Source organism: Castanea sativa, chromosome 3 (genome assembly GCF_040712315.1).
Source record: "Castanea sativa cultivar Marrone di Chiusa Pesio chromosome 3, ASM4071231v1".
NCBI lineage: Eukaryota > Viridiplantae > Streptophyta > Magnoliopsida > Fagales > Fagaceae > Castanea > Castanea sativa.
Window position 1 is genome coordinate 35374999 of NC_134015.1, and position 14293 is coordinate 35389291.

Genomic DNA, 14293 nt, shown 5'->3' on the forward strand with positions numbered 1-14293 from the left:
TTTGCGATAAAACAATGCCACAGAGGTAAGCATCCATTGCAGGCCCAGCTGATGCCGCCATTCATTCAATCTATTCTCCAACTACCATTCCACCTCACTACTTCCTCTTTCTTTCTTAAAATTAATAAATAAATAATAAATTAAAATTTTAAACTAAAAAAATACAAAACGATGTTGTTTTGCAGTAGATAGCAGTAGCAATTAACAGATTGTTAACAGAGAGGACTTAATTGAGAAAAAAAAAAATGATATGTAAAGAACCGAAATAACAAAACGCAAACTTAGAAGACTGAAATTAAAAATAGTAAAATTTAGACGATAAGTTTTTCATTTCGGCCAGGTTAGGACTTAAAAAGAGTATGTATTTGGAGTGTGGGTTTTGCTTGGGTTGGGCCTGCCTATCTCATAGACCCAGTTGGTAAAAGGTTGGGTGGTGACGGTTGTTGTGAAGTGTAAATAGGAAAAAGAAAAATTGAAGGGGAAATCAATCAGAGTCTGAGTCTGAAGTAGGAAAATGCTGGGTCGCTTCGCCGCCGCAAAGCGTGTCCTTGAGATCCGTGAGCTTCTCAGCCGTCGTCACACATCGTCACCGTTGAGATCCTTCTCCACTGCCCTTAACTACGTGAGTCAATCTCAATCTCTTCTTACATTATTTTTCTAATCTAAAAAGTTTCATTGAATTCATGAGCAGCACCTTGATTCGCCGGATAACAATCCCGACCTTCCCTGGGAGTTCACATCTGCTAACAAACACAAGGTATTTCTATTTCTTCACTCAGATCCCTTTTTAATGAATGGCGATCATTTCTACATTTTGCCTACTTTTTCTTCAATTTTTCATTTTTCATTCCCACTCCCACTCCCACTCCCACATATCCTTCCAGCATATTTCAATTTCCCAAATACACTGTTGTCCCTGAATTTCACATTTGCATTTTTCGTCCTTAATGTTTCAAATTAGCATTTTTAGTGCCTATGTTTAAAAATCGATCGCAATTGGTCCCTTCCATCTACTTATTCAGACTTTGTCTAGCGAATGCTCATTTAAAGGTTGATTAGTTCATATTACGTTAGTCTTGGACCTCTTTGTAACTTTGTGGTCATTCTTGGGGGTGTTGGGATGCTGATTATTTATAATAGAATGTAAAGAAGAAGAAGAAGAAGAAGAAGAAGATAACCAGATTATGAAAAAAAAAAAAAAAAAATTTCAAAGCTTTAGATAATGGTTTTACTCTTTCGTCGCCTGGAATTCAAAGCCTGACAAGCTAAGCGCTAAGTGTTGGGTATTTCCATGATTCATTGAATTTGGAATAAGCTCAAACTGACCCAAGAGATAGGGTATTCAAACTTGATGTGTTTCTTTCTGGCCATACTAGAACCTGTGCACAAGCCTAGTGAACTTTGAAAGTCTAATTGAACTTAATATACGTTTTAAAATCCCTTACTGTTTGCTTAAACTCAAGTTTTAGTAGAGTTTCTATGAAAAAGTGCTGATTCCCCCATTGCAAAGATTTACATTATGAAGAATCAAAATTCCCAAAAATATAATTACTCTCAGTTTATGCATCTGCACGTGCTATAAGGTTTAGTATATTAAGATGCTAATCTGGCGTTTCTTTAAATGAATTCTAACTCAAATGGCACCTCCTCCCACTGTAAGAATAGACTGAAGGGTGAAGTCATGGGTCCAACCCACCTAGTTCTTGTGACTTGTCACTCAATAAAAACATGAATTTGGTGTTTTACCTGTAACCTGCTTTTGCTTGAATTCTATAGCTCATAGTCCAATTAAGCAGAGGTGAAAAATTAATTTGTTGGGAGATATCATTGAACACAAATCTTTCTTCTTCCTCTTCCTTTATTTATTTTTCATTTGGCTTGTTTTTGATATATATATTTATATCTATATATATATATTATGTTAATTAGTTTGGAATTTTAATTAATAACCCAACCCAAGATGTGGGTATTGGCAATCGTTAATTAGCGACAGTGTTTCTTGTGAAGTTCGTATTCTAAGAGTTAAGAGATTGTTTATTTTTATTTTTAATAAGTCATAATATTTATTCAAAAAGAATCAACACTTCCATAGAAAGTATACTTTTTTTTTGGATAAATAACAGAATTGTATTAATCAAAAGTCTAGGTACACCGGGGGTGTACGTGGAAAACAGTACATCAAACACATAAATTACAAAGATCAAGCATTTCTAAAAAATTAGAACAAGGGAAAAGAATAAAGGAAGAACTCCACTCTAGCAAGGTGTGAAGAAGAAGAGATTTAAATTCTGAAATAGACCGTTCCTTCCCTTCAAAACATCTTGAGTTCCGTTCTTGCCAAATACACCATAGGACACAATGTGGGACAGCCCTCCATAAATCAATGCTCCGATGCCCACCGAAGTAACCTTGCCAACCCGAAAATAAATCAGAGACACCATGTGGCATAACCCATTGAAGACCAAATAGAGCCCACACCATAGACCACTTCCATAGGAAGTATACTAGCTGAAGGTTATACAGGAGATCTAAGATGACAATGAACAATAACAGTTGAAATCTAAGAGATACGTAACAAGATGCCCATCAGGTGCTGTGCATCTAATGGGCATCTGTAGTTGTTAGTCTCTCCCTTAGACTCCCACACTGTCATTATGAATTGGTTATTTAGAGTTGAAATCATGCATATATGCCCATTATCCAACCCCCTTGAAAGCTTAGCCTAAGTGACAAGGAGGACTGATTGCGCTAGGCCTTCTTTCTGAATATAACTGATTTGGGTATTCCTTTGGAGCCAGCCTTCTTCTTTGGTAGAGGGATCTAGCAATAGAAGTTTGTATTGCTTTTGAGTTAATTTTATGCTTTACAGTTCTTTACTTACAAAGACCATGAATATTCTAATAAGCTATAAGTAGTAATTGTAAACTCCAATACAGCTATAAGCAATGATGCACGGACACGGTGAAATTGCCAAAACACCTGTGTCCGACACGGGTATGGGTTGGATTCAACTACAAATGTATTGGATATGTGAAAAAAAGTACTCTTTTTTTGGTTACTGGTAGGCCAGGACACAGTGAGGACACTGTCTGGGTACGTCTTAGGCACGGGAGAGGAAGAAAAAAAAAATTTGACACCTGGCAAGCTCCCACCGTAGATCTGTTGTCCTTGCCGCTCACCACTACGTTGCCGGTTGGCGGTCGCTGCCTCGTTGCCAATCTCACTCTCTACATCTTCTTCTTTTTCTTCTTGTCCTTATGTCGCCCTACTCTCCTTCTTTGTCCTCCTTTTCTTCTTTTTTCTTCTCTGTTTTTTTTCTTATTTTGTTCACAAATTTTTTTTGTCTTTTAGACTTAGTTTTCTAGTTTTGTCCGCTTACCCCACGTGAGAGTATTAAGTGATGGACAGTAAATTCAAACAATTGTCTCTTACAGCTTGATTCCACCCACCCATCAAGACACGTGCCAATCTTTTTAACCTTTTGCATCTTAATTTTTTACTTCTTCAATATTTAGGTAGGCCCATTTACATAAGAACATATTAGTATTATTGTTATTATTGGTTAACGACTCTTAAGTCTTAATGTTACTTATCAAAAAAAAAGTCTTAATGTTAGTTGCAACTTGTCTTTTTTTATTTTTTTATTTTGAAATGAAGTTTCTGTGACTTATATAATAAGTCCAGAACTTTTTATTGCCTCACGCCTTGGGTGATACAAAGTCTTGGTGCCTTAAGGTCGTCTTTTACCTTTGACTACCTTGGTCTAGAGTAATTTTCCTTACCCCCTTTCTGGAAAGAAATTTCTTTTAATTAATTTCTTCTGTTTCAAGATTTGTGATTTAGTCGCTATGCTTGGCAGTTGGGGTTTAATGGTAAACAATTTTAGTCTATTGGCATTCTTATTCCTCGTCTATGTTGACACAGTACATAATAATTGGTAAAGGGGGGTGGAATACTAAAGTTTGTAGAAGGGCCCATGGGTGTGGTCTATTTCGTGGTATTAATGATGGATGGGAGAGCTCCAAACATGTGGCCCTAGTGGTGAGTGATGGCTCTTGTATTCTTTTTTGGCATGATAGGTGGGTTGGGGATAACTCACTTAAAATGCTCTATCCTCAGTTGTATGCGTGTTCAAATGACAAGGAAGCTTGCATTTCTGATGTTCTATATTATCAGGAGGGTGAAAATGATAGAATTTGGAATGTGAGAGGAATTAGAAGCTGCCTTTTCTTTCCTTGATTTCATTCAATCTCGGTTTCCTACGGGTGTTGGGTGTGATAGTTCCCATTGGTGCCTTAATGGGAATGGTAAGTTTGATATTCGGTCCTATTACAATAAGATTTGGGGTTCTTCTATCTCCAATTTTCCTTGGAAGGTTATTTCGAAAGTTAAGGTCCCTAAAAGGGTGGTGTTTTTTTGTGGACAGCAGTTCATGGGCAGATCTTTACCTTGGATAATCTTATGCTTAGGGGTCTCTCTTTGGTGAATCGGTGTTGTATATGCTGCTGTAACAAGGAATCTGTGGATCATCTCCTCCTCCATTGTCTTGTAGCTCACTCGTTGTGGGTGCATATGCTTTAGGTCTTCAGGATCCAATAGGTCATGCCAGGTTCTATGGAACGTTTGGTGTTTTGTTGGAGATATTGGCTGGGGAAATTTAATTTGGACATATGGAATATGGTTCAGTTACAAGTTTTATGCGAGAAAACTCTTTTTGATTGGTCTAGGTGCTGGCGTTCCTCGAATTGTTCTTCTATCATTGAGTTTCTTTCGTCTCATAGAATTGCCCCCTTAAGTTCTTTTCTTTGTTGTTGTTTGTTGCTTTTTCTTGTGTTCACCATCATGAACACCTTGTATTTGCTTTCTTCATTAATTCTTCTTGATTAATATTATTCTTATTACCTAAAAAAAACATAATAATTGATAAAAAAACAAAGGATTGAAATGCTCCAATTTATATCTGATGTTATGAAGACCTTTTAAATATCTTGGATTTGATATGGGGATGCTATATAGCTTTTCAAAACCTAAACCTATCTAACCATAGCCATTGATGATGTTGTTTTGTAAATCTAAGGTTTAAAAAAAAAAAAAATTTTAAACCTTGCTTTAACAATTGTAACTTATGCATTTCCAGGTCAAGGAAATATTATCCCACTATCCATCAAATTATAAGCAATCTGCAGTGATTCCTCTGCTAGATCTTGCACAGCAGCAGCATGGAGGGTGGCTTCCTGTTTCAGCTATGAATGCAGTATGTTGGCATGCCTCATTTAAAAAGATCTTGATTTGTATTTGTTTATACATACAAATTTGTTTAGATCTGAGTCAGATCTGCATTTGTTTAGAAATTTAATGATACATCGATTTCATAAATAAAATCTATTATTTGATGTGATACATTAACCTATACTAAATAAAAGTCCTAATTTGCATGCATGCCTGCATTTGATAATGAAATTTTTATCACATGTAAATCAAATTTAGTGTGATTACATGACTGATCCATCTTAATCTTACTTACTTCGGAGAATGTCCATCTTAATCATCATAGCATTCATTCATGTATTTTTCAGTAACTTATCTACTATTTTAATTTTACTCTTAGCCCTGCCCATAGGCTAGTTTCTGGGCCTAAGCAAGCAAAGTCAAAGCTCAATTCTTGGAACTCCGCTGGGAGGCAGTGCCCACTAGAATCTAAAACATTTTTTTTTTGATAAGTAATAAGATATATTGATATAAAAAAGGAAGCACCCTAGTACACAGGGAGTGAACAAGGGGACAGCAAATCAAATACAAAAATTGCAAGAATCTAGGAAATCAATAAACGAAGGGAATGATTGGTTTTGCAAAGCAAACAACCAATCCAATAAAGTTCTAAAAAAGAAAAGCTTGAGGTCTGGAATAGATCTCTCAATATCTCCAAAACAACGACTATTTCTCTCCCTCCAAAGATACCACATTAAGCCATGAGGAACGATGGACCATATATAATCATTTCGATGACGACCAAAGCTGCCTTGCCAACACCCTAACAGCCACAAAACAGTATGCGACATAACCCAAGATACTCCAAATAAACCCAAAATCATAGACCAAAGATCCCTAGCAACGGGACAGTGAAGGAAGAGATGGTCAACCGATTCACCATTACTCTTGCACATGTAGCACCAATCCAAAATCTACACCTTCCTTTTTCGTAAATTATCAATCGTTAAGCATTTCCTTGCTAAAATCTAAAACGTCTCCTTCTCTTTTAATACTTTGACATAATATCATATTACTACATGTCTTTGAAGTATATACCACAGTGTGAATGCTCGTGTGTAACATTACACTATATAGTTGAATGTGATACCCTACTTGACTTTCACTCAATATATGTAGCGCATCCTCTACTATAACACTAGTAGGCTCTTGTTTATTCTTTTTTACCAAGTCAATACTAAGGTACTAGATCTGTGTAGCTAGAAAATTAGGCATAATATTCATACAACTAACATAGTTCTCAGTCATCTCATATTTGGGTGATTACCATCCATTGCTTGATGTGGTGCATTTGTTGGAAAAGGAGTAGCAGGAGCTTTGAAGACACTGAAATTTCTATGCCTAGTCTCAAGCTATTCTTTTTTAGAACCTTATTGGATTGGTTGTCCATGAGGAACCTTTCTTTATTTTCTATTGTTGATTTATTAGATTTATGTAACTTTTGTATTTGATTGTTTACACCAATATATTTCCTGTATACTTGGGTGACTCGTTTTTATGATTTATACAATTTTATTACTTATAAAAAAAAAGGTTCTCAGACTATTGATTTCATTGATATCTAAAGGTGGAAAGATGGCTTGTGTTCAACCACTTTCTACTATTCATTTGTAGTTTGATGGAGAAAATAAGAAAACCAAAAAATTGTGCTCTCTTGCACTCTCTTCTGTAAGCCTGGAAACTAATTCAAGTCAAAGTGCTATATTTTCACCTCTGTTGGTGGAACCTCCAATGCATATTGAGCAATTGACATTCTAACATATCCCAACTACTTCCGTTCATCCTCTTTTGTTATTACATCATCATTGTTGTTGTTACTACTGTTGATTTCAAGAGCTGTCTTGCACACATTATAAGTCTCTCTCTCTTTATTATTTTTGCATAAGTAGATAAAAAAATGGGGCATGTGAATATAATTTTAGTAGATTCCAATCCGGTGCCTTCTGTTTCTGTCCATTCTCTGTCACCACCAAACCATAAAATAACTTAACTAAATTGTGTTTTTGGCACCGCACTTCTAATTGTTAGATGTTGGTTGGAGGTAGTGGATGGTGTTGATGAGTGGGGCTGGGCTTTTGCAAAATGAATGTTTTTCCTTAAAAATGTTGAAGAAGATCGACAAAGATATTCCCTTTGTAATAGAATCCCAGCTTTTCAGCATCACATATAGAATCCTCTTAATAAAAAAACAAAGGTGGTCCTCTGCAATGGGTTCTGCAGTGTTGAAACACATCACTTTTATTATTGAAAAAGTTGAAAAAGTTAAGAGATGAAAGATTAAACAAAAACGTGAGTCTTTCAACCTTTGACCTAAAGCTTCAAATGGGCGTGAAAGCCAAGAGAAAGCTTGATTAGGTAGAGAGAGAGAGAGAAGAGAGTGAGAAAGTGATGGTAGTACAAGATGTTTTCCTTCCTTAGATAAGATGAAGACCAACAGTGTAAAGATGTACAACTTTTAGTGTTACACCCAGTGTCAGTTGATCCTGTTTATATATGAATTCTTAATCTGTGTGCCTGATCAGATTAATGTACCAAGTTGAATTTTGTTCTAATTTCTGTGAAAAGAATTGTTATGTTTTCTAATATGAAGTACCTGAATTTGATATGAAGGCTTCATTCATGCTTTGTTGATAATTAATTATGGCATATAACCTGAAAAGGAGATTATGAATAGGATTTTGGCATGCTGTTACAGAAAATATGAAGAATTGTACTTTTCAAAACTGACACAGTGCTTGTAGCTCCAATCAAATTATGGAAATTCTTAGACCTTCTAGTAATAAACAAATTATTTCCATCAGGCAAACAATTTCTTCAAAATGATATCAATATATGTGTGTGTGTGTGTGTGTGTTTTTATTTTTGGGAGAAATGATGGCATCTTCAATGAAAACTTTGACAGTTAGACACTCAACATCTTTGCCAGCAAAAAAGAAGAGTTTAATAAGAAATTCCAGAAACAAAACAAGAATAAAGTAAAGAAAAAGATATAGGATTGAATTTGGAACAATCAAGTATCAATTTGATTGGATGACTGCAATGAGCGGTCTTTCTATTCCCTCTTTTTGGGAATTTTTAGATTTGTGTTCTTTTGCTTAATGGTTTGTTTCCTTTTGTATACGTCCTTTGTACCATAGGAACAGTTTGTATGCTTCTCTTCTTCTATTAATAAAGTTCTTTTACCTATCAAAAAAGAAAAAAAAAAAGAGTCAAAGAAATATTTGAATTTTATAAAGTCGGTAAGAAAAGCTGCCAACAATGACTTAAAAGAGGTTATTTATAATAGTCTTTAGTAACCCTGAAATCATAACTCTTTATCTTACATAAAAAAATTAATCCTTTTTTTTTTTTTTGGATAAGTAATAGGAGTTTTATTGATTAAAAAAATGTATTTCATGTTCACCAAATTAAAAATAAAATAAAATACACACAAACACACACACACACACACATCCTAAGCATCCAACTAAATTAAAATTCACATGCTAGTCACATAACCTTTTAATATAGTAAAGGCATAATAATTAACAAAATATAATACATAAAACTTAACATAGAGAAATGAAAGACGAGTTTTATAATAGCTATAGGCTTAGAAAAAATGGACTAGTGGGCTTTCTCATCACTGATGCTCCTGCATCACTGGTTCTCTAAGACCTGCCATGTGATTTTTTGTTTGTTCCTTTTGTGTTCATCATCGTGAATTCAAAGTTTTTATTTTTCTCTGATTAATAAAATATTAAAATTGAACTACTTACCTATTGAAAAAGGTATTTTTGATAAGACGAGAATTGCAAAAGGTTTGTACTAAGTAAAAATTTCCTTCCTTCCCCCCCCCCCCCACGCGTATCTCTCTCTCCCATATATTTAAACATATACGTCTAGATAGATAATTATTGTTGATATGCTTGATGCCTCTAATGCATGCGTATGTATAATCGCATGTTTATATTGAATCTCTAAATAATATGTAGGTTTGATATGAGTCAAGATTAAAGTTGCAATTTACTAGGATTTGGAATTTCTAGTTCACAAGTAACTGGATTGTGTGGATCAAAGTGCTTGATTGGGAGGTGAGTTCTATGGATGATTTTTTGCCTTTTCTAGCTAATATTTCCTTTTAAATGAAGATGATGATTGATTGAGGTGGACTTTGAAGAACAATGGAATTTTGACATTCGCTTGTATTATAATGTTCTATGAGGCTCTTCCTCTATCACTTTTCCTTGGAAAGGTATTTGGGGAGTGAAGGCTCCTAGACGAGTTTCCTTTTTGTTTGGACTGCGGCTTGGAATAAGATACTCACTGGGGATAATATGAAGAATAAGGGGTTTGATTTTGTTGATTGGTGCTACATGTGTCGACATTGTGGGGAGACTATGGACCATTTGTTGATCCATTGTGAGAAGGCTCATAGTTATGGTGTTTCATCCTTCGATCTTTTGGGGTTTCATGGGTCTTACCAAGATCGGTGTTTGATCTTATGTTTGGATGGAGGAATTGGTTGGGGAAACACTCGTCAGACATTTGGAATTTAGTACCTTTGCGTTTATTGTGGTGCATTTGGAGGGAACGTAATCGCTGCACGTTTGAGGATGTGGACAGTTCTGATGATCAGTTGCTTGCTTCTTTTAGTGGTTATTGGTTTGATGGTTCTCGGACTTGGGGACTCACTTCTTGTGGCTCCGTCCCATTGTTCATTAGCTCTTATTTTCTGTAATTAGTTCTGTTTCCTGTTTTTTCTTTCCTCTTTGTGTACTTATCTTCTACTTTGTGCTTTTCATGCATACTGTAGTTTTTTTAACATAATTTTTCTTACCTATCAAAAAAATAATAATAATAATAAGACCCATGCAGTAAGCTGCAATATAGAATATGAAGAGTGCAAAATGTGTGATCCTTAGAATATAAGAAATTCTATGAGCCATATGTGTGCTCTTTGTTGGCACACAATGCTCACATGTCTTGGAAAATGGAGTATGTGCTCATGGGATGCCAAGTTCATTAGAGATTTTAATGATTGGGATTGTAATCAGTAGTTTTGTTGTATGCTTTTCTGTACTCAAGCATCCCAAGAAGAGAGGGCCCTTATCATATGAGGTAGAGGTTGAAAGGAAATGGTAGGTTTGATGTATGTTCGTATAATGTGACATTGAGATGCTTGAGAGATGCACATTTCCCTTGGAAAAGCATTTGGTATGCTAAGGCTCCGAAAAGGGCTTCATTCGATTGTGACATTGCATATGCATTATAGTAGCTTGGTTGTTGCATGTGTAGGAGTAGTGATGAGACTATGGATCATTTGTCCTTTTATTGTGACATTGCATATGCATTGTGGGCCCTTGTCTTCTCAGTGTTTGGGATTCAATTGGTTAACGACGAGGATTGTTGTTGTGTTCTATCTGGGTGGAGGAATTGGTCTGGAAAGAAAATCTTCTTTTGTTTGGAATTTAATCCCATTATGCCTGTTGTGGACATGGTGGAGAGAGGAATCATCATACTTTTGAAGATAAGGAAGCTCAGTTGGTTCATAAGAAGTTGTTTTTCATTGGGTTGTTGTTTGAATAGTCTTGCATTTATTCATTCTATTGTAGCTTCCATTGATTCTCTCTCCGTTCTGGTTGTAATTCTCAATTTTTGTATTCTTTAGGCTGTTTTATGTACTCATACTAATATACTATGTACATATGTTATGAATATACATTAAAAAAAAAGTGTTTGTTATGAATACCAGGTCAAATAAATTTGGTTTGGTGGTTGTCGACACCCTTTAACAAACTGTTGGCAAACTGTTGTTAAAGTCAGTTTTCTTTATATTTCTTTTGAAAGTAAAATAGTTCATTCATATTTTAGAAGTCCCTCATTTTTGCATTATCTCATGTCCAAAAGTTCTTCAAATGAAATTTTCTTTTGTTTTTGCACAGAAAATTGCTGTGTGTTTCTATTGCTTTTAATATATTTTTCCATCACCTTGCTCCAATAAAAGACTCGTTATTGCACAAAGAAAATTCTGAGCAAACTTAATGTGACTGAACAGAATGTTTTAATCCTTTGGGAATGTTGGACGATATGTAACTATTGAAAGACTCATTATTGCACAAAGAAAATTCTGAGCAAACTTAATGTGACCGAACAGAATCCTTTAATCCTTTGGGAATGTTGGTGGATATGTAATTATTGATGTAATGATATTGTATTTGAGTGCATCAGGTTGCTAAGGTTATAGAAGTTGCTCCTATCCGTGTATACGAGGTTGCAACATTTTATTCTATGTTCAATCGAACAAAGGTGAGAAATATTTCTTTATTAAGATCTTAACACTTCTGCTGGTACCAAGTACGTTTATGGAAGTTGCAGTTTACCTGCATGGACTTCTTAATTGGTTTTGCAGGTGGGCAAGTACCACCTGTTGGTTTGTGGCACTACGCCCTGTATGATACGTGGTTCTCGAGAAATTGAAGATGCTTTGCTGAAACACCTAGGAGTGAAGCGCAATGGTAAGTTTTATGCAAAATATCTGCTTTAATTTCTCACCCCACATTTGACAAAATCTCTTGATAGTCCTTGAAATTAAAATGCATTTGAAGAATAAGCTTCTAATATTTGTTGTGTGCAGAAGTAACTAAAGATGGTCTGTTCTCTGTTGGAGAAATGGAATGCATGGTGAGTCCTTTTTTCTACTTTTTACTGATTCTAACTCACAGCTTTTGAGCAGGACAGCATGCTTTTACCCTGGTTATGTTTACTTAATTCTAGAATTAATAGGAAACTTATTGGAAGGGAATTGGCGATGCCATAAAATTTTGATAAATGCTATGTACATAACATTTTCACAACACTTTCACAGCAAATCTTAAGTGTCTGGTTATTACTAGCTATTACTAATGCGCAAAAGCTATTACTAATATGCAAAAAAGTAATTTCAGTAGTGGGTTCAAATTAGAACCAATATAAACTTACCACATAGGATTTGTTATGAAAGTGTTGTGAAAATGTTGTGGACATAGCACTTCTCTAAAAGTTTTAAGTTTTTTTAAAACGGATTTTTTATTGACAATTTGTGATGAGTTGCTATCTTCAGGTCCAATTTTTAATGGTTAAAAAAACTCAATAACAGGCAAATTATAAGTGGATAATGTTTCTTACCCCAATTTCCCCATTAAACGAGTTGCTTTTTGACCTCAATATCATGGTATACAAAGAAATTATTTATCACCATTCACCAACTATGGTTGTAAATTGGATCATGAGTTCTTAGCTTTTATGAAATATATTTTTGCTGTTGACTTCAATAGAAAAATGATTTCAAAAGACTTATCTTCAAATACAAAGACTTATCTACAAAGCATGGTGTGCTCTTCAGAATTTGCAATTGTAACTTGATGAGTTGATGTTTTTCGTCATATTTTTTTACTCTTTGAATAAAGTTTTATATATACACACAAAAAGTATGGTGTGCCATAAATCGTTGCTTCTCTGCAGGGATGTTGTGTGAATGCTCCCATGATTACAGTGGCTGATTACTCTAATGGATCTGAAGGATATACTTACAACTACTATGTGAGTCCATGATCATCCTATGAATTTTCTACTTATATATATAGATAGATAATGCATCCTTTGAATTTTCTAAATCATTATGACATCATGATCAAATGGTTGAGAACATTTAGAATTTATTTGAGTATTTTATGTTAATTTCAGGAAGATGTTACTCCCAAGCGAGTTGTTGAGATAGTTGAATTGTTAAGAAGAGGGGAGAAGCTACCGGTAAGGCTCTGGGCATGAATACTTCGGTTCTTATTCCATTCATAATTTTGAGTTCTCGTTGGTTTAGTGTTGTTACTACATACTATAATTTTCTTCTTATATTTCAGCCTGGTACACAAAATCCAAAACGTACAAAGTGTGGACCAGAAGGAGGGAATACTACTTTGTTGAGTGATCCCAAGCCGCCTCCATGCCGAGATCTTGATGCCTGCTAAAGTTTTGGTATTTGTTGTCTCAAATAATGTAAAGCTTGGATATTGTCAGGCTTCCATGAGTCATTGGCTCTTGTTGAATCAGTAAGATTCTCAACCATTTTTAGAATTTCCTGTGCCAGTATGAATCTGGTATACGACTTGGTAAATTTCCTGTGCCATACAATTCCTTGAGTCATGACTCGGTAAATTTACATTCTAGCAGACGAGTGTAAATTGATGTTTTCTACGTGGTTGAACAATTGCCCTTGTAGTTAAGCACTAAGGCCCTGTTTTGTATGCAAACTCAAACAACAGTTTTTAGTGTTTAAATACTAAAAATTGTTGGCAAAAAAAAAAAAAAAAAAAAAAAACTGTGTTTGGTAGGAGTTTTTTATTTTATTTTTTTATTTTTTATTAAGAGTGTTTGAGTTACAGTTGTTTAAAACATGTATTTTGAAAACTCACCATACCAGTTTTTAGTTTTCAAGTAACGTTGCTAAGTGGTATTTTTGTAAATAAGTTGAAAATCATGGGACCTATTGACAAGACTAAGCTCTTTTTTTTCTTTTTCTCCTACGGGCCTACACTTTGTCCTTTTCTCTTATTATTATTTTTTTCTTTCCTTCTCTCCCCTTCAATAAAATAACATTATTTTCATAACTTTTTTTAAAAAAAACATACAATACTAAACATACAATTATGTTTTTTCATATTTTAAAATATGTTAAACATATATTTTGCATTGAGTACTTTAAGCACGTATTTTCATTACATTTTTTTAAACATAGTTTTCACATTATTTTAAACAACAATGCTTGAGTAATACTACCAAACAGACCTTAAGACTCTCATCTCGCTTTTAAGTTTTGAGGATGACAAAATTTTTATGAATTTTAGAAGATAGTCTTAAAAATTGGAACGTTTGCATATGATGTAGCTCAATAGGAGGCCTTACGATGATTCTAAGCTCAATAGGAGGTACTACGTTGGTTCTAATTTCCTTTGTTGTAATTTGTATTGCCACACAGACCAGCACAAGGTACAACTACAAAGTTCACGTA

General features: G+C 34.6%; 1 protein-coding gene across 1 annotated transcript; it reads left to right on the plus strand.

Annotated features, from left to right (window-relative positions):
- Positions 1–311: 311 nt before the first annotated feature.
- On the plus strand, positions 312–13618 carry LOC142626663 (NADH dehydrogenase [ubiquinone] flavoprotein 2, mitochondrial). Its single transcript, XM_075800373.1, has 9 exons — positions 312–622; positions 692–757; positions 5138–5254; positions 11479–11556; positions 11660–11765; positions 11885–11931; positions 12751–12828; positions 12973–13038; positions 13146–13618. Exons 1-9 carry the CDS (start codon positions 515–517, stop codon positions 13251–13253), a joined length of 774 nt encoding a protein of 257 aa, XP_075656488.1. The 5' UTR covers positions 312–514; the 3' UTR covers positions 13254–13618.
- Positions 13619–14293: the final 675 nt, after the last annotated feature.

What these genes read in the sequence shown, in the direction of transcription:
- LOC142626663 (XM_075800373.1), top strand. Translation starts at nt 515, where the DNA reads ATGCTGGGTCGCTTCGCCGCCGCAAAGCGTGTCCTTGAGATCCGTGAG. An exon ending in CATCTGCTAACAAACACAAG is followed by an intron (nt 758 to 5,137) that starts GTATTTCTATTT and finishes ATGCATTTCCAG; the next exon opens with GTCAAGGAAATATTATCCCA. An exon ending in CTGTTTCAGCTATGAATGCA is followed by an intron (nt 5,255 to 11,478) that starts GTATGTTGGCAT and finishes TGAGTGCATCAG; the next exon opens with GTTGCTAAGGTTATAGAAGT.